The sequence below is a fragment of the Chenopodium quinoa genome, unplaced genomic scaffold (genome assembly GCF_001683475.1).
Source record: "Chenopodium quinoa cultivar QQ74 unplaced genomic scaffold, ASM168347v1, whole genome shotgun sequence".
NCBI classification, from domain to species: domain Eukaryota; kingdom Viridiplantae; phylum Streptophyta; class Magnoliopsida; order Caryophyllales; family Amaranthaceae; genus Chenopodium; species Chenopodium quinoa.
Window position 1 is genome coordinate 4,044,331 of NW_018744151.1, and position 20,752 is coordinate 4,065,082.

General features: G+C 38.2%; 2 protein-coding genes across 26 annotated transcripts; one reads left to right on the forward strand and one right to left on the reverse strand.

The window, feature by feature from the left end:
- Positions 1 to 543: 543 nt before the first annotated feature.
- On the reverse strand, positions 544 to 18,887 carry LOC110693657. 25 transcript variants are annotated; one of them, XR_002505636.1, is made up of 23 exons: positions 18,541 to 18,887; positions 18,292 to 18,365; positions 13,134 to 13,182; positions 11,354 to 11,454; positions 10,717 to 10,834; positions 10,482 to 10,557; positions 10,265 to 10,355; positions 10,125 to 10,189; positions 9,958 to 10,029; positions 8,982 to 9,297; positions 8,718 to 8,874; positions 5,524 to 8,530; positions 5,334 to 5,422; positions 4,582 to 5,246; positions 4,222 to 4,391; positions 3,200 to 3,467; positions 3,018 to 3,123; positions 2,789 to 2,919; positions 2,635 to 2,713; positions 2,447 to 2,555; positions 2,181 to 2,345; positions 1,980 to 2,100; positions 544 to 1,593 (listed from the first exon to the last, which is right to left on the reverse strand). XR_002505636.1 is itself a non-coding variant. In XM_021870806.1 (11 exons), the coding sequence occupies exon 11, from the start codon at positions 8,126 to 8,128 to the stop codon at positions 6,557 to 6,559; it is 1,572 nt and encodes a 523-aa protein (XP_021726498.1). In that variant the 5' UTR covers positions 8,129 to 8,874; positions 8,982 to 9,297; positions 9,958 to 10,029; positions 10,125 to 10,189; positions 10,265 to 10,355; positions 10,482 to 10,557; positions 10,717 to 10,834; positions 11,354 to 11,454; positions 13,134 to 13,182; positions 18,292 to 18,365; positions 18,541 to 18,883; the 3' UTR covers positions 5,523 to 6,556. The 25 variants fall into 25 exon arrangements, 2 of the variants coding, with proteins under 2 accessions (XP_021726498.1, XP_021726499.1); XR_002505623.1 differs by having other exon boundaries at positions 4,582 to 4,666; positions 5,107 to 5,246; positions 5,524 to 8,874; positions 18,541 to 18,883; XR_002505638.1 differs by having other exon boundaries at positions 544 to 1,263; positions 1,362 to 1,593; positions 5,524 to 8,874; positions 18,541 to 18,883.
- Positions 13,819 to 17,581, forward strand: LOC110693656 (serine/threonine-protein phosphatase 7 long form homolog). Its single transcript, XM_021870803.1, has 5 exons — positions 13,819 to 14,343; positions 15,259 to 16,165; positions 16,239 to 16,326; positions 16,416 to 16,847; positions 16,929 to 17,581. The coding sequence occupies exons 2-5, from the start codon at positions 15,264 to 15,266 to the stop codon at positions 17,370 to 17,372; spliced, it is 1,866 nt and encodes a 621-aa protein (XP_021726495.1). The 5' UTR covers positions 13,819 to 14,343; positions 15,259 to 15,263; the 3' UTR covers positions 17,373 to 17,581.
- Positions 18,888 to 20,752: the final 1,865 nt, after the last annotated feature.

Genomic DNA, 20,752 nt, shown 5'->3' on the forward strand with positions numbered 1-20,752 from the left:
TCAAGCAATGATTCGTCCACCTTGGACCAATTACGACACGACACGTGTCCTTCCCATAACACATGGGAAAACCGGTCACCTAGGCCCAATTTCCGAGGGAAGCCCAATCAGCCCTAGGTTAACCTAAACCTAGGATTGGCACGTTTCCCAAGGTTATAAATACCTCCCTTAATCCTCAGTAAGGGAGATTACATGATTAACAGGCTGATCACGCTAAAAAAAACAGATTACAAGCAATTAAACACTCTCACCTAGAGAGACCCAATCACTTTAATTTTCGCATTAATTACTCCTTAATCAAGTACTAACTTGACCGTTGGAGGCGGAGCTCCCACCACCAGGAGTCTCCGTTGTTTTGCAAGTACAGGCGTCCGGTTCCAGTCTCGGAATTGTAACTCTCCCGCAGGACATCAGAAAACCCCGAAACACTTACTGTTCTCAATATTTTGTTAGTTATTTGATCATAATTCAAGCAGCTTTAAACAAACATCATAGTAATAAATTTCACGAAAAGCAATGTAATAAATTTCACGAAAAGCAATATACATAAACTAGTATATTTTTTATAGATATATTTTAACATGCACATTAATTTAGTAGTACATTAGAATATAGTCCTAGTATGGTGTTTTCCAGGAACATTAACTATTGCTATTGTTCCTGGAAAACTCCTCAAAAGATTTCTCTCCACAGCACCTAATTCCTATATACATGAAATTCTAGAGATAAACTGAAGTTTAGTACTACACGATGCTGGAGCTTTTATAAAATTTTTCGGCAACTATCTATTGTCCTTATCATAATATGCTGATCTACTGTTCCAGCGAAAGCGAAGTTCTTATAGTTGCCCATATACTTAAAGTCTAGCAAAAGATTTAATATGCAAAAGATTTTCAAGTAGTGCACCTTAAGTAGATAATCTTCAATACTTCATTAGCAGCATATATAGTTTCTTAGTAGTTCAGGGACTACTTTTCCTTGGTGGCAGATTCAACAGATGGCTTGTTAACCTTTTCAGCTTCACAATAATTGGTGTGGTTTGCCTGTGCTCAGATCCCAGAGGCTCAGCTACATCTTCAACACGATCCTTTGCCAAAGGTATTGTAGGATTTTGACCTGCAATGTCCTTCTTCGGATTTAAAAGCAAAGTTTCTTTTTCGCCCCGACTTGTGATAGTGGCACTTGGGATTCGCTTTCTTCACTTTCAAATTCCATAGGACTTTTTCCTAAGGATTTCTTGCGCTTAAGTGATTCAATACTTTGCTGAGGGGTGTCAAGTGTTTCAGGGTAAGGCTCTTCTTGTGTATGCTTGTCAAAATTTTTCTTCAAGTTTGGGGTAGGAATGAACGGTTCAGAATTACCTGACTCAATAGTGTTCTCTGGAACCTTTTCACTTGCATCTTTTTCTTGGCTGAAGTAACCAGCAGATAGTTGCTCAGCTTCATGGGTGTGAGGATTTTCTTTAAGCTCAATAGCTCTGAGTGTCCACTCCAGCACATTGTTCTGACCCAAGTGCCAAGTAGGTCCAACTTTAATATAGAACGGTGTGCTGCTGAGTAAGTCTTGAATGGCCTTGAATGCGTTGTGATCATCCTGCGTTGATTTTGTTATAACAGCAAGCATTAGAATTAACTGAAAGAGCACGTGTAGAATCGTTACTCATATAAAATAAAAATGTAATCTGTATAAGCACTGATTTCATGTAAGTAGATTGCGATATTGGTCTTACATAATGAATTATGTAGAGAAGATTTCAAGTGTTAAATTTAACTTGATTAATCCTAAGTCTAAGCATATTGTTGCCTATAACTCTAATTTTCTGAATGCAAAGTTTTTTTACTATTCTTTGTAAGGTTAAACTGCACATATAGGCTGAAAATTTTCTGAATGCAAAGTTTTTTTAGCATTCTTTGTAAGGTTAAACTGCACATATAAGCTGGAAAGTAAATAGAAGGTAAGAATATCGTAAATTAATTTACCGATTCTTTAATGGCATAAATTTCAGCTGCAGTTTTCCTGAATAATCTTTCTGTATCATCGTTGAAAGTGGTGAATGCCATAGTTTCTGTGGTGTCGCTAGCTTCAAATTTGAACGTAATTCTGGTACAAATGTAAAGTAAGCATTGTCATGTAGAATATTAATAAATAGTAATGGATATAAAAGGAAACTTGTTTTATACCTCTCAGTGCAGATGCATTCTTTGTTCAAACAAGAAGAGCAACAATGGAAGGTTGGTGCGCTTGCAGCAGTTTGAGCAGCCCGTATATGCATTCACTTTTTCTAATTCAGCATCCTGAATAGTCACTTCAATCCATAAAGTTTCTTCTTGCAAGGTGTTACTTGGCTACATGTACATTATACTTATGAATATCAGTTAGAATCTGTATACTTGATTATAGTTTAGCATGAACGTCTGAAAACAGGCAGTAATTCCTTAATGTTTACCTTTTTCTGCTTTAGTTCAGCAAAAACATTTTTTTTGTTTTCACTTGGGTATCTTACATCTAAGACTCTTGCTTGTCTATCTACTAACCTCTGGTGGAAGAGATTAGCCCTGACACAATGTTAGTTAAAGAGCAGATCAGCACACTGTAAAGGCTATTATTTTTGTTAGTTTAGGTTTAGGAAATTACCAATCAGACACCACACGAGCTCGTTCTCCCTCAGGTTCATATATTATTCGAGTGGACATAGCAGAATTCATCAAAAAACCTAATATAACCAAGATGGGATCATTGATTCATCGCAATTAACCATTTACGTAAGTTATAGTAATATCTGTCTTACCACGACGAGTGTATGGTTTAAGAGCCGTAAATCCTATAACCTTGAACGCTTCTTCCCAAGTAGGTAATTTGTCGAAGTACTTTCCTGCCGTAAGGTCATTCCACATTGAGATGGTGAGCGGTCGATCGCAGCTGTTACATGAAATGCATATTCTTAGTGATCTTAATTTGTAATTTGTACCAAATTATATATCTGGCATATCCGAACATTTAGTTCTTTGAAAATGAACCTTTGATCAGTGATGACTATTTCTCGCACCTAGCTTTCTCTCTTTCTATCTCTGGCTTCAACTTTCCTCGGCTCCTCTTCTACAAATAACACTACACCTACGACATCTGTGAATTAAGACAACTTTGTTAGCCTTTTAATTATCTAACTTTGGTGCGAGATTGTTTAGTAAGTGCATTATACCGTATCTCTCATCAGGATCTACCGCACGAGGTATACTTGCTATTGGTCGATAGTTGGGCAGAATTGGTCCAAGCTCTGGATGTACTGGCTGAATTACAGTTCTACTACCAAAAGTCATTTGGTAAGGAAACTGATCAAGTTCAGTCCTCCATTTTTCGTCAATGAATTTAATTGGCGCAGCAGAAATGTCATACTCTCCGAGATACTGTAATGCCTCATCAAAGGCTTCAATTTGATCGCCAAATAAAGTACCGCGCATTCTATTACCCTGTGAAGCAGACATCAGTAATTAAGTTCAATGACCATAACCATTATATTATAGTTATGCATCAAAATTGTTAACTATATATACCTTGTTGTTAGGTAGGGAGAATAAGGCGTCACTGCTCTTTGATTTAAATTGCATACAATATGTGCTTTGCTTAATATAATTGTTGCTCAGACAAAATTACTTTATCACTGATGTAATTGACTATAAATGATAAGCAGCCATTCAAAACTTTTAACAACATTAAGCTCTGTAGAGTAGCGTTATTAGAAGGTGGTTTTATTCTTATTGTAAGATAAATCTAAAAAGCTAATATTTCACTTGAATTTTTATCATTTAGACATAAGTGGAATTGCATTATAGTGTAATTTATAGTATAATTCAGGTAACTAAATGTTAATCTGAGTATGATTATTGATTACAGCATAACTAAAATTATATTAAAAGCTAAATCACGATATAAAAATAGTAAAGTAATATAATCAGTCAAGCTGTTTTTTATTATTTGTTACTATAATTATTGTACAGCCTACCATATTGCCTGATATGAATTAAACTGCACTCAAACATGATCTAAAAATAGTAGTCTTGTTTATGTGAATGTTAGCTAATCAATGCGATCTTTTGAAGGTTTACTATTCTCAATATTCTAGTATTTTAGTATGTGAAACCTTTTTACAGTGTAGTTTTTCAATTGCATCATAAATGTAGCAGATTTAGTATGATAGTCACATATAAAGTAATAAATGCATACCTTTTCATCCTTTAGAAGTAAAGTCTGGAATCTGACCGTTTTTTTGGAAGATAGTATGTCCCTTCCTTTTTCAGCAACAACCACCCTTACTATATAAGCCTTGCTTGCTGCATTTAATTGATTCAAGTACACATATTCTGGCTTCTCTCTTGTTGTTTTGTATTTCTGATCTGTGCATGCAAATGGTTCCAGTAATATTCTGGTTAGTAGCAGCTTTTTATGAAATGCATAATTTTTCATCACTTATCTAGCTAATTCTAACTAATCAAGTAACTCACAAAAAATTTCTATAGGAATAAAAATATGCACAAGTAAAATTAAACTAAAATGCAAGGAATGTTGTAAAAGAGAGAATTATACCTTCCATGGTTAATTAAGTTTCTGGTAAGTTTGCTTTGTTGTGTGGAAAAACCGAAAGGCCAAGTAGCAAATCCCTTTATATTACCTAGGACAGAATATAAGAATAGAAAATAGAGCACAGGAATTGTGCTTGGTTTGAGTAACAGTGTTCTGAATAGCCATTGGTTTTTTTTAATCCTTGTCACTGTTTATACTGTTGAGCCCATACTTCTGGAAAAGAAATTTGGGCTGCTCATTGTACTTTTTAATTAGTTTTCAAACATTGGAAAAGGTAAGTCCCTTTATAAACAATATAATAATGGTAGATTTTTTTATGTGACAAATCTCAAATTATGACAACCACAATTCAGTAAAATCTTTTGGAACAATCTTCCTATTTTTAGGGGAATTGCTTTTATACACTGTCATAAGCAAAGCATAACTTTAGGAATTCTGCTAAAAAAATGTACATAAAATTTAAAATACTGAATAGCTTTTAATATTAACTTATTTTCCATGCTTCAAAACATAAGTTATACAATTTACCTTAGTGGGCTAATGTGTAACCACATAGGTCTAAAAACCAAGCAGAAGAATAATTTTTGGCCCCAAAATGTAGAGTTTTTTTAGCATCTTAACATCCTAAAGTTGAACAAATATCTCCTCATTTCCTAAATACAAGCTTCCTGCAATGTAAAATAAACCAAGCTTTAATTTAAGAATATTTCCAACTTGAATTGTATCCTATACATATAAAAGGCTTTGCAATTCACCTTAGTAAGTTTATCATTAGGCACATAGCTTTTACAGGCTTGGCTCATCAATAAGTTGTTGGCCCATCCTTCTCTTGAAGAGCTTTTTCCTGCAATGTAAAAATGATAAGCTATTAATTTAAGCTGCTTTGGACTGTTAACCTGATTATTGGTGTCAAAAAAAGTGTTGCATAATGAAAAATAAACTCACTTTTCTTGGTTAATGCATAGTTGGTTAGATGACTCCTGCTAACTTTAGGACATTATAAGATACCACATTTAAACAGAGTTCTTTGAACGCTGTAAAGAAGGAGCTACTGATATAACCTTCACTTTATCGGCAGATCGTGCCCGTGAAAGAGCCACATACAATTGACCATGTGAAAAACATGAACGGGGAAGATAAACCAACACTTGATCTAAAGTCTGCCCCTGTGACTTGTTAATGGTCATTGCAAAGCTCAGTTTGATGGGAAATTGACTCCTCTGAAATTGGAAAGGATATTTCTGAGAACTTGATGGCCTGAGCTTGATTCTGGGTATAAAAACATGTTCCCCTTGATACTGCCCGACAGAAATCACGCACTCAATTAAATTGGGCAAAAACCTTTTACATATAAGGCGTGTTCCATTACATAGACCCGAAGAGGGAAAAAGGTTTCTGAGCAATATTGATGGGCAGTTTTTTTTTTAGCACAAGATTGTGAGGACTCATTCCTCCCGGACATAGTTTATTTAGAAATTCTGTAGGATATACACTGCTACTATCATCTAGAATACTGTCATAGCTTGTATAAGTTATGGCTTCCCCCGGGAATCTTTCAATCATGAAAGAGTTTATATTATCGACATCCTCATTAATAGGTGTCAGAACAACCCTTTTAGAAAAAAATTGAGGATCTAAAGTGTCTGAACCAAGTTCCGGAAAAGAAGATTCAAGTAATCCAACTATTGGATCATCATCAGGCTGGAAAGTCTGCACTATTTGCGAAGGCAACTCAACAAAATCACTTTCCAAAGTTTGCAATTCACCGTTTCCTAGTGCAAGCAAAAATTGACAAAATGAAGGATCTTCCTTGGCTCTTAGGTTCTCAGTTAACCTGAATCTTCTTAAATGCTGCCATATATAAGAACTCACTACACTTGCTTCAACAGCTTCTCTCTGAGTCTTATTAGGGACAACAGGCAACACTTGTCGGAAATCTCCACCGAAGACAATGACCTTTCCACCAAATATTACATCATTATTGCATATGTCTTGTAACAGAAGGTCTAGAAGACTCTAGATTTTGTTTGTTTGCCATTGATGCTTCATCCCATATTATAAGAGCCATTTCTTTTATTAATGTTGCTAAACTACTTTGCTTAGAAACGCTGCAGGCTAATGAAGCATCACTATCCATTGGAATCTTGAATCTTGAGTGTGCCGTTCTACCAAACGGGATATTTGCTGCGGCTATTCCTGATGTAGCTGTTGGCAAAACAATCTTATTCATAAGGCGGATCTCAGCATAAAGTGCATTGTATAAGAATGTTTTGCCAGTCCCACCAGGACCATCTACAAAAAATGCCCCTGGTTTTCCTTCCACTATATGCTGCATGATACATGTAAATATTTCCTTTTGTGCTGGATTTAGCAAGCTTCGGCTGTCTATACAAGCCTGAGGAATCGGAGCATCTAGTGCATCTTGAATGTCTTTTGTTCTATCAATTTCAGTATCATTGTTATCCATTAAAACAGCTAGAACACAGCCACATAATGACTTCCCCATAGCCTCTAAATGTTGTTCCACTGATCTTACAGTTAGTTTCTTAATTTTGCTTTCTGCACCAGAGTACTTTTGTGCAAAATCTTCTGACAATGCAGGATAATATTTGCGCCATAGTTCTGCCGGATTACTCGGCTGGCAAAATATAAGAACAGTTGCAAACAATCGGCGCAGAGCCCCGGGGAGCTGAATTTCAGTTGCTTCAGCCAAACAAATGCTTGCAGCATCATCTTCTTCCAAAATGCCAGCTTTAAGACATGCTTCCTTGAAAGTTGCACATACATAACCTTGAACTGTGCGTAAGTCTGTAAAAGATTTTGGACTCCTGACATTCAGTAATAGTAGTCGAAGGTAAAAGCGTTCACCTTCAGAAGGAGCCACAAAAGCTAAACGGCCAACCATCGAGTTTTTATTTTGTCGGTTGGACCATGTTTTTGCTGAAGCATCCCAATTATAGTGTTCTGGAAATTCTCCATATAAGTAACCAAGACCATTATCAGTAGCTGCATTCATACGAAAGAACTCTGTTAATTGAGTCTTTGCATAAACACCACTTGCAATACCTATATCAAGACGTTCATACGGGCGTACACAGACAGTATTCATGTCTGGAATATGAACAGACAGAGGTAAGACTAGTGGATGCATCTCAAATAAATCAAACCCGAAAATTCTCCAAGCCGCTTCACACGGTGACACCCACCTTCTTGACTGAAACTGAGCAATTTCATCTCTAGAATTTCTATCTTCAGCCGAAATATTGAAGGGCACTCGATCATGTCCTTTGTAAACATATTTATATAAATATTTCACTGCTTTTTTAGTCGAACAAACCTCTACATTTAAATGACAATCAAAGAGTTCTGCGAGATAAGGGTTATAAGGTACAACCCATCGATTATCTAACTCGGCATTTCTGACCTTCACTTGTTCTCCAATATCACTTCTCTTATAACAAGGATAACCATCTTTATTTGTCGTTGTTTGTGCGGTGAATTGTTTTGGATATCCATTTTTACAAGAAAAGACATTATCCTTCTTTCTCATACAAGGGCACTCTGGATTTAATTAGCCACATGGTCCATGCATCATATGCCTTAATACAATCTTACGCAGTTCAGGCTGAGTAACAGGAGGTATCTCTGCACAAACATACCTATCATAATCAGCAAGAGATTTCATCTTATGCTGATGTTCTAGAATCAACAAGAAATGAGCATGCGGCAATCCTCTTTTCTGAAATTCTACAACATATATCATCGCTGCCACTTTTCCAAATACCATGTCTTTCTTGATTTTTTTTTTCAGAGCAATCAACTTCGCCCGAAATATACGAGCAACTAAATCAGGTCGGTCTTGGGCAGTCTCACCGGGCTCTAGTTCGGCTTTTATCTCTGGCCAATTTGCATTGCATGTCATAGTGACGAAGAGATCTGGCTTCCCGTATTTCTGCACAAGAGCCATTGCATTCAGATATCTCCTTTTCATATCACGAGGGCCTCCTATAAATGATGGTGGTAAAATGAATTTATGACCAACATTAGCTGCACTTGTCTGTCCACTCTCTACTGTGTCAAGAATACCCTTATAAAGATCTGCTCTTATTGTATCTTGATTTTGCCGGAAAAAATCTAACCTTGTATTTTCAACCTTGATATACATATCTGTGATGTATTGCAGAAATGCACAGCCTGCTCTTAAGAGCATGTTTCCTGGTCTAATTTGAAGCTTATAAGCATAGTACTCCCTTGCAGAGATATTCTTATCAGCTTTCGTATGTCTTCCGGAAGCTCCTATATACATTAAAATCCAAAAAAAAATTCAAACTAAGCATATTTTAAGGGAACATAGGCGAAGAAGCAATTAACCAAAAAATCCCATAGTTTTGATAGGAACTTACGAGCAGCTTCTGCATCTAGAAAATCTGCTGGAGTGTTCACTGCACATGATTGAATAGGATCAGGTTCTGCTGCCACTTGCCTATCTCCACCATAAGAAGTTTTTTTTTAGACCCTGATGCCAACCACATTCACCTCTTGGAAATAGCAGGAGATACTGTAAAGGGTCATATCACCCATAAAAATGGGCAATCCGATGGGATTTCGCAGATTTTGCTGTCACAAGAACATGTGGCCATGAACTTTGACTTGATGAAACACTATCAGGCCAGATAACTGCAACTTCATCTGAAGTGGGAGCATTATACACCCTTTGATCTGGCACAGTGTTTGAATTTATTATAATGTTAGTACTTTCATCGACATTTACTTCTCTCAAAGATCTGAAAAATCTTGCATATGGATTATCTTTAGTTATTTGCATTAATTTGTCAATAACATCCTGTCTTAATTCAGGAAAGCAATTTGTTCTGTGTTTCAATTCATTTTGGCCATCATAGAAATAAAGTTGTAGATACTTTGGACCATTCTCATCTGGTATTAAGTCTGGTACAGAATGATATATTTGGCCATGTAATTTAAAGACATATATACCTTTGTATGTTTCTCTGTCAGTTTTACCTCCAATTGAACTAAAGGCAAATAGGTTATTGTATAATCGAGCATACTTTCTAAAATGCACAGCATCTTCATCTCTTGAAGTAAAAAGTCTCACTAATTCAGGGGGATATTCATTCGCAACTATTTTAATATCACCATTGCCACAGCAGAAATGCAGGGTTTCAAACGCAAACTTTTTAGCCCCACACTCAACACAGTAGGTAGGCGGAGATAATTCTAAGGGTTGCGTAGGTAATGGTCTTCCTATAGTGGCTGCAGGGGTTTCTGTAATAGTATAAAAGGATATCTAAGATAATTGTATTGTGCAACAGCATATAAGTGTTAACTCTATTAACTGAAATCTCTACCAAGGCTTACTTTTAGCAGCATCCCTTAGCTGCTTTGAACTCTGTGCATTTGATGGTGTAACTCTAAGAGACACGGGTCTTTCTGTAGAGGTACGAAGAGAAAATTACACCAGGTCCGATTAAATAGCACTACATATATATTCACTTTATAAACCTAAACCAAGGAAAAATACCCACTTTCAAGTATAGTATATTTTGAAGGTCTTGATTTTGCCTTTTTGGACTTTGACTGTTCTGCTTGACTGTGCAAAGCATAAAGAGTTTATGAATTTGCTTCACAAAAAATAAAATCCATTATTATAAGTCATGTACTTTACCTAGAAGAATTATGATTTGATATCAAATCACTTATTCGCTTTGATTTCCGCCCTTTACTTGATGGTCTCATAAAGTTAACAGGTGCATCAGCTATCATATACATATTAAAAGCAATAACTCAGTATTTTAAACATTAAACAAACATCATAAATGAGTATAGCAATGAGCATATATAAAAAAATCCTTCCTAAACATCATGTCAATTTTCAGACATACCCATATTACTTTGGTGCAGATCAAGCTATCTCAACAATGCGCACAGGATATTGATGATTCCTGTTTATGTCATTTACTGTAAAAAGAAAACATATTTAATTCTCCGAAGCTGCAGTTCAGAAGATGTTTTTTGGTCTGTAAAATGAGAGGCTCTGCAAATTAAATCCACAAAAATTCTATCAACTTGATACATTAACCTGCACATTTCTCTCAATGATTCTAAGTAGATGTTTACCTGTTCAATATTTGTTCTGCTTAAAATTCTGTGAATTTGACACTGATCTCAGGTTCTAATTGTTGTACAGTAATTCCTGAATTTGACACTGATCTCAGGTTCTAATTGCAATACCCCCCTATTTTCAATGCCACAAAACAAAACAAAATGAATTCTACTAATCCACTACATTGCTTTGTATCTTATTAATGGTATCTGCATATCACTAACAATATTTGCATCAATTTCCTTTTAATTAATAAATTCTCTCTATCTCTCCTACATTACATGAGCCCTCTTTATTTTTTCTCTCTATCTCTCTGTACTCCAAAAATTGCCTAGTAGTCCTTCATTTTTAAAGTGATGCATCTAAAAATAACGGAGGAAGTTTAACCAATTTATTTACTCTATGGATGTTCAAAGGTTCTCTTCATCTACTCTAAAAAATCCCTCTTCAATCCCCAAGACAAAAGATGCTAAATGCAAATATATGCTAGGTTAGCAAAGAAGTCATATGAACCAATAATTAGACTCATTACACTTACAAATTATCCAGTATGTAATTAAACAGATAAAAAGATGACAAGGTAAAACAAAAGCTAATAATTCACCAATTTATCAGAATGCCGTATTTATGATGTAATAGACAAGGACCCACTTATTGAATTACCACCAGATTTCCAATTAGTCCGTCAGCAATCTCATAAAATTTGGCATCTGAAAACCCAGCCGCAAGAGCAAGCTGCGCCAATTCCTTTCCTACATTAACAAAACTTTATGGACTGAATGAACTATCTGACATTTTAAAACTTTCAGATTATAATTTAGTCAATCCTTATTTCTTCATTCTTAACAAACACAAAAAACAATAACAGAAGCATTACACAAAAACAAAAACCTTATACGACAACTTCAGATAGATTTTAAAACTATAGAGGATGCCTACATGACAAATGTCTGGTGCATAAACTCAGGCTATTAGGCAAATGTAATGTGCTGAACATACATAACATCAAACACAAAAGAGTATTATTAAATTAAGAAGCCATGCAATAAACAGTAAAATTATAAAATATTCTTGAACCAACATGCAAATCAAAAGTGCATCCATTAATTACTCAAAATACACATTACATTAGATTTCAGTTACAGCATACAAGTCTATTTTCTAATGAAATATTTCAACAATCACTACTCTTAGACTTAAGCTTTAAAACAAAAGGAAAGATAGAAATCTAGATAATATGAGGCATATGTGAATACTAAACCTAAACACCTTTAATCAGGCAAACATCTTGCTACCCAAAATACTAAACTAAGACTCCAAATAACATAAGCAAACTTTGTGCGCTTCCAAACAGTCTCTAGTTCAGGTATGCCAGAAACCAAAGGCTCGGAAACTCTAATGGTAGAAGAAGATGCAGCATCTAATGGCGTAGCAGAGCGTCTTTTCATTGGAGCTGGTGGAGGCACACCAACCTTAGGTATCTGAAACCTTTCAGAAGTAGGAGTCAAGCATTCATCACCAGCAAAGTTTTCTTCTCTGGCAGCCAAGTGTTCCTTTAACTGGTAAAACCTACTCTTAAAAGCATTACAAGCAACACTCTTCTCCAAAGCTGCACCATAATTAGCATCAATGATCTCTAAGCTATACTTAGTCACCAGGTAATGAATAGCTCTTTTAGCAGCCTTTTGCTTTACACCAGTTACCTCAGGACAAGGATCACTATATATGCATTCCATTTCAGCTCCATTATGTGGGCAAGACACTGTTAGCCAAGACACAAAACCCAAATCTTCAACCCAAATAGTCTCTAATGGACTCACCTCTGCTCCAGTCCTTGTAACAACAGCTCCTAAAAAGCTCACAAAATCAATTGTCACATGGATAACTTCATTAGATGGTTTTTTTCCCAAATTCTTTTGAGCGGTAGGCATCTCTATTCCTTTCTCACGACATAACTCAACAACCTTATGCTTAAAAAGCTTACTGCATAGCTGATACATCCTTGCTCTATTGGATGTAAAATCACTCACCTGCACCCCAAACTGGCTCATCAATTTTTGCACAGCTTTTTGAGCAGCCCTTTCTTGCGACTCCTGAACTGTATTAGCCTCCCCACCGAAAAATACAAATTCAGACTTGCCACATTCAGTTCTAATACAAACGCAGGCATTGTTCCTATCCTTATCTATAAAACCATAAATTGGTTTAGGAAAATTTAAACAGTCAACCAATTGACCTAAAAGAGGTTGAAATGGAATGGCAATTTTTCTTGACTGAATAGCCATAACCTGTAACCGGCAAAAATTAAAATTAAAGAAACATACAGATCCACTAAATCAAAACTACAATCAAATTACAGCCAAAGTCAACACATCTAAGAAAACTAAGTGACCTTGTAAAATCTTAATTTAAAAGATCTCAACAAACTTACCAACAATAGCAGAAAGCAATTTTAACAACACCGCTCCAACTGCACAGACCTACAATAATTATGTTTTTTTTTTTCAATTAATTTTTCAAAAAAAAAATTAAAAAGAAAAAGGAGAGAACAGAAAACACAGAAAATAAAAAAAAAATAAGCTATCTAACCAAATTCAAGGTTCCAGAAATCTATATTAACTTTAAATAACTCGTTTTAGATTATTAGTATGAAGTTCATAATTGTAAAGTAAGTAATTGTAGTTCAATGTATGTCCAGGTGATAGCGTAAAAGTTCAAAATTCATTAAGTCATTATCCAATGTTGTCTGTATAATTGAGATCCATGTGGAATTTCAGCAATCACATTACATTTTTATGAGATAATTACAAGCTAAACAATTACCCCAACAAAGTTTCACAAACCAACCTTTTTTTTGTCAGAGGATAAAGAAGGAGCAAGCCAGAAATGTAAAAAGAAATGAAAGCAAACCAAATATGCAGTACATATAAATACAGAAGTTGAAAGCAAAGAATAAAGCAAAGGACATATATATTATATTTTATTAGCCAAAAAAGCTACACCATATAAATTGATCCAGTACATCATAAACAAATATCTATCCTCTAAAAACTATTAAATAATACACATGCAACTTAAAAGAACATATATTTCTATTATTCACCAAAAAAGCAACCATTTTTTAATCTCCCCAGGGAAAAAAAGAGCTCTTTCCCAAATTAAAGTCAAGAAGAACCGCAATTCCCAAATTGCAGCCAAAGTTTTAAGAATTCCCAAAGTACCGTCCACGTCACCGGTTCAGGGGGAAGAAATTTTAAATCCGGTCTACAGCAAAACCGCTACCTGAAGTAGCGGTTTTTACTAATAAACCGCTACTTCAGGTAGCGGTTTCTTTTTAATAAACCGCTACTTCAAGTAGCGGTTTTTGTTTAATAAACCGCTACTTCAAGTAGCGGTTTTCTAGCAGGTATAATTTCCCGATTTCACTTTCCTCTTTCATTTTCGTCTTCTCACCAAAATCCCATCCACGCCTTCCACCAAAATCACACCTCCTTCAACGGAAGCCGGCGCAGCCAAGGAATCCACCGACGCCGCCGGAGCATTCCTCAGCAACGAAGGCCGCCGCTGTTGACGCCGAGGGTTCGACTTTAGTGGTCGGCTTCGCTAATTTCAGAAGAAACGTGCTGATCTTCTTGTTTGTGGTAAGTGCCCTAATTATTTTTTGTATTCAGTTATTGGGTTTGTTGTTGTTATTGAGTTTGTTGTTGTTATTGAGTTTCAGAATTGTATGTATGTGTTGTTGTTGTTGGTTTTGGTTGTGTTGTTGTTGTTAGTGTTCTTGTTTATTATTGTTGTTATTGAGTTTCGGTTTTGGTTGTGTTGTTGTTGTTAGTGTTCTTGTTTATTGTTGTTGTTATTGAGTTTCAGAATTGTATGTATGTTTGTGGTTGGTTTTGGTTGTTGTTGTTGATTTACTTACCTTACATATAACCCTTGTAGAATTATTAATGGTTTCGATCACATTACTCAGTTTAGGTTGCTATAATTGCTGATTTTGAAAGTGAAAATAGAGCTTCTATACACAAAGTACATGAGCTCAAAGTACATGTAGTCATGACTTATGCCCATGTTGAGCTTCAAGAGGTATTAAGACCTTCATAGCTCAGTTTAGGTTGCTATAATTGTGTAGTTTGCTTGCTTGATGTTAGGACATTGCCACACTGTTAATGAATTTTTGCAATCTAATATCTTTGATTAATAATGGTCTTTTCTAGAATGAAACATGGAGGTTCCGAACTACCCTCTATATTGCTATTGGGGTGGAGAAATTGTCCACAAAGATAGCGATATAACGTATAGGGGTGGGAATCAAAAATTTGTGTTTGTACATTCTGCGATGACATATTCACAAGTTCTGAACAAGCTATATGAAGAATTGAGTGTTGATCCTAGAGGTGTGGAGTTGAAGGTGGTTATGCGTTATCCTATGGCCGGGGCATATGTTGCAATTCCGTTAAATGACGACAACGCTGTTAGAGCTATGTGGATTGCTGTGACTCAGAGTTCTTCTGTTGCAATGCAATTGTTCATTAATTCAATTTTTTGTTATCGTGTAGGTCCCATGGAGCCGGTGATTCGTCCAGGCCCAGTTGATCCATCTGTTCTACGCTTGCAGACTTCCCATAGGAGCCACGATGTTTGGAGTGGCGTAGCTGATAGAGTTCTCTCAGTTAGGGAGCATATGGTCAGCGTGGGACGTGAGTGGAGGGTAGATGGCGGAGTACTAGAGTACGTTAGGCTTGCTGGGTTTTACGGTGTACATAGGATTTTGGGAGGAGGGTTTTTGCTTGATCGATCTCTTCTTACGGCGTTGGTTGAGAGGTGGAGGCAGGAGACACATACTTTCCACCTAGTGGTAGGTGAGGCCACCATTACTTTACAGGATGTCTCCGTCCTGTTAGGTCTGAGAGTGCACGGCCCTCCTGTCATTGGACCTCCATTTGAGGGATGGCATGACCTAGTTGAGGAGTTGCTGGGAGTTCGACCTGGCCATGATGATAACGGTAAGCCGTTTCTGGAGGGATCTACTTTGAAGTTGACGTGGCTCAGACGTCACTTCTCACAGATGCCAGAGGGAGCTGATGACTTGACAGTTCAGCGCCATAGCCGTGCTTACATTCTCACTCTCATGGGATCTATTCTGTTCGCCGACAAGAGTGGCGATGTTGTGTCACTCTACTACTTGTCGTTCCTTCGAGACTGGGGGACAGCTTCGACCTACAGCTGGGGGAGTGCGACTCTTGGTTTTTTGTATCGGCAGCTATGTCGAGGATGTCAGCGAGATTCAAGACAGATTGGAGGCCCGCTCATCCTACTACAGTTGTGGTCGTGGGAGCATATTACTATTGGCCGACCATACATTAGGAGGCCTCGAGATCCGCCACAGGAGGACCCTGAGGCTGAGGATGAGGATGACATTTTGGGGACTCAGCATCAGCGAGGTGTTGACCCTTTGGCGTGCAGGTACAATGTTTGCTTCAAGTTCATGTTCTTACAATTCTATCTTTCAAGAATTATTATTAACATGTCTTTACAGGTGGTTACGTGTCCATCTATCGTGTGCGCATACTGCTTCTGGACTACCATACTACAGAGATGCGTTTGACCATCAGCGCGAGGACCAGGTACAATCGGTGTTTCTTTTTTTTTGTGCATTGTATTTCTTCCATTATGTTAGTCATATACATGTTGACATACTTGTTTTGGGAATTAGATGATTTGGCAGCCATATACTGAGGCGGTGATGGATCGACTTCCGGAGATTTGTCGCTCAGACATGCACATTTGGCGTTCACGGGCACCTCTGATATGCTTTGACGTCGTTGAGTTCCACCTCCCAGACCGAGTCCTTCGTCAGTTCGGGTTAGACCAGCCGATCCCACAGGATGTAGACACGGACGTTGCTCTACACAGGAAGGATCGAAGGGGACAGCGTAATTGGGAGATTCGGCATTCGGACCATGTACACGAGTGGAGTCGACGAGAGGCATTAGTCGTCCAGGGATACCCGTTCACTGGGACTTCTTCCCCGGCCATGACAGAGTACATGGCTTGGTACCGTCGCATCACGAGACTGGTCATTACTCCACCTTCGCAGGAGCGCCCCCCGAGTCATTACCAGTCAGCTACCTCGGACCTCCTGCTTGTATGAACTTCACTTCATTTCAATCTAGTTCTTACGTTTTTGATTTCATTTTACTAACATTAAAACTACACTTAAATGTAGGCACATGCATTTGCTGATTTGCACGTCCAGCTATCGGGAGCTACTGAGACCATCTCCCACTTGCCACCAGAGACGGCTATACCATTTGCCATACAGACGATGCAGGGTTTTACATCATTTTGTGGCCAAACCTTGTCTAGGGTGGGGCAGTCACACCTTATTCAGCAGCCTCGACCGTCCACGTCTTCATCTTCTACTGTGCACACTATGCCGATCAGACCACCACCTCATCGTGGAGGCCATTCAGCACGTGCCTTCCGTCCACCGACTCCTTCTCAGCATACTATCATGACATCTCCTCCACTAGTGCATCGCCAGTATCAGAGAAACCGACGGCGTAGCAACACTACGTCTGGGGTTGGAGTTGGCCTGGATGACATTCCAGAGGAGACAGCTGCATCATCTTCATCGTCACCTCATGGGAAGAAGCAACGCCCGAGCTAAGTGTATAATTTGGAACTAAACTAATTTTTTTGTAAATGCTTAGAATTGGATTTTGTTATATTTAATCAATTGAAAAATATTCGACTTTGCAATTTCGACTTCCTTAGATCTTCATAAACTTGTTATTTATGGTGGTTGTGTTGAAAATATGCTATATATCTCATGTTTTACAGGTACACAACTTGCAGGTTTTTTTTTGAGTGATTATGCAAGTTTGAAAAAAAAACCAGTCCAGGGTAAACCGCTACTTCAAGTAGCGGTTTTTCAAAGTAAACCGCTACTTGAAGTAGCGGTTTTCCAAAATAAACCGCTACATTAAATAGCGGTTTTTTGTAAACAAACCGCTACTTCAAGTAGCGGTTTTAAACTAAGAAACCGCTACTTGAAGTGGCGGTTTATTGCAAAGAAACCGCTACTTCAAGTAGCGGTTTACCCTGGACCGGAAAAAAAAAAAAAAACCGGTTTTTTAACCAGTGCTTACGTGGACGGTAGAATGGGAATTCTTAAAACTTTGGCTGCAATTTGGGAATTGCGGTTCTTCTTGACTTTAATTTGGGAAAGAGCTCGGAAAAAAAAAGGACAATAAATACACAGTAAAACCCCTCTATCAAATTTTATATACACATACACTACCAGACAATTCTGTATAAATATTGTATTTGAACAGTGTAGTCTCCAAAGCCAAGTTACTTTCCCACAGTAATTTCCAAAGCCAAATTTTCACCAACATACTCATTGAGGCTAAGTTAATCCTTAATTAATTTATAGGAGAAATCTACAAGAATATAATTTTCTGTTCACAATTTTATTAGCTAAGCTAAAACATAACAATGGGCTGCTCATTCACAATTTTCTATCATCAAACTCAACAATAATTAAACTAATTCGCAATAAAATGAGAAACAATAATTAAGCACACCTCACACTGCTCAACAACCAGATCCAGAGCTGCGACCAAAGAAGCTCCATCAAACCACTCCATGAAATTAACAGCTGCCAAAAAAAAAAAAAAAAAAAAAAAAGAAGCCAAAACACGATTAATGCAACACCCTTACAAAACACGATTAATGCAACACCCTTACAAAATAAGAAACGAACTATTTAAAAAGAAGGGAAAAAATTAAAATCAACAAAAAAAAAAAAAAAAAGCAAACAAGACCCAGCTAACCAGGAACGAAAGAGAGAGAATGAGTTACGCTTCCCTCCTAAGCAAAAGGACAAAAATAGCCATGGCAATTACAGCAGCTCCATGAAACCTCGCCATCGAACTAACCGCTGCAACACTCGTTCAAAATGGAAATAATTAACAAGGAAACAACTAAAAAGGAAATAATCAAGAAGGAAATAATTAAGAAGGAAACACATAAACGAAATGGAAAAAGAAAGTAGAATTCAGGAAGGAACAATGGAAAAAGAAAGAAGACATAGCTAATCAGAAAGATGAATGCCACGCGTCAGCTCATTCAGAACAACTGGATTGTCAAAGCGAAATGACCGAACTACCCCTGTCAATCAAGGAAGGGTGCTAAGGGCAGGGGAGGGCAAAACCGTCAATCTCCTGTTCATAAGGAACAGTAAAATTGCTACAGTAGGGGTGCTTGGGGCTTTTATAAGATTAATTAATTAATTATAGATTCCGCGAACCAAGCACCTCCTAGTAAATTTTTTTATTATCAAAACGTGTATTGCACGGGACTAACCTGATAATGTACCATGCACAGTTGCACATTACAAGTAGAGAGAGAGAGAAAATTATGGTACACTCTCATTATCTTGTTTCCGCTAACACAAACACATCCAAAAACGAGTCACACTTGTCTAATGTAGTAATGTCTACTTGGTATAATAAAATCCGCGGACAAAAAGAGAGAGACAAGACATTGCATTTGCACCCGCCTAAAGATTACAGCAGCTATTGATTAGGGGATTTTTATCCACCAATCACCGTCTGACAAGTGGACCAACCAGGTTCCGCCACGTGTCCTTCACGAAGGCCAACAGGAGCCTGCCACGTGTCAATCACAGATACGTCCTCTACGGACCAATTTAGACGCGCCACGTGTCCACCCATGCCAAATGGGAAAACCGGCCATCAAGGCCCAACTCAGTCTAGAGGCCCGATCAGCCCTAGGTTTACCTTAAACCTAGAGAGTGGCACGCTTCTCAAGGCTATAAATACTCAATTAATCCTCATTAATTACGGAGGGAAAAAGTAATCAAGCAGAGAAGAACAGAGTTATTACGGAACATCAACAACCGGCTAATCTCGCTAACGACGCAGATTACCAACACTAAGCACTCTCACCTAGAGAGATCTCATTACTTTAATTTCTGTATTGATTACTCCTTAGTCAGGTACTAACTTGACCGTTGGAGGCGGAGCTCTCAGGAGTCTCCGTTATTTTGCAGGTACAGGCGTCCGGTTCCAGTCTCGGAATTGTAACTCTCCCGCAGGACATCAGAAAATCCCGAAACATTTGGCGCCGTCTGTGGGGAGAGTACTTCAGAGATGGCATCCAAGTCTGTACCGACTCCAGAAGAGAGGCGTCCCCTAGACGACCCTCAAGTTCAGTCGGACCATGATACCGAAAGTGAATTTGAAGTTGAAACTCATACAGCTCCAGACGGGACCCTAAGGGCCCGACGTACCCGCCATACCGAAAGGAGGGAACGGGAGCATCTTCAAACAGGAAGCGAGCCAGCAGGCGCACCGCTTGCTCGGCAACAGCCGACTGACGGGTCTGCTCCCATCACAAGGAACGAACTCATGACCTTCATGAGGGACTTCAAGGGAGAGATTCAAGAGTTGATCAACAAAAAACCGCCTGCTTCAGTCAAAGAGCAGTCGGCCAAGAAACCTTCCACTTCACTGAAGAGGAAGCCAGTTCAAGGGCGAGAGGCGACTCCCCATCCTAAATCCAAGAAGCGGGAGCCACCTGCTCTTGATTTTACAAAACTCCGTTATCCTACGGGAAATAGGAAACCGGTTCGTCATATTCAGGCGGACGGGTCAAAGCAAACGTTCACAGATGCTCGGCTCCTGCTAGAGCAGAAGAAGAGTGACCGATTATCAGAGTCGACTTCTACTTCAAATTTTCAGGACAGTTTGCGAAATGCCTCGATGAGGCATACTCAGTCGTACCATGAGAGTCAGTCAGGCGGCACCTCCCGTCAGTCCGGCTTTCATAGTGCCCAGGCGGTACCAAACTTACCATTTGTGCCGCAACAACAGTATTTTATGCAGCCACCTCCATTTGGTGGACCTGCAGCAAAAAACGTCCAACCTATGGACTGGCAGCTACGGCTGCTTAGACTTGGTGAACAGCCGTCGGCCTTCTCCAAGGAAATTACTGAAGCCGCTCAGCCGGCCAAAGTAAAAA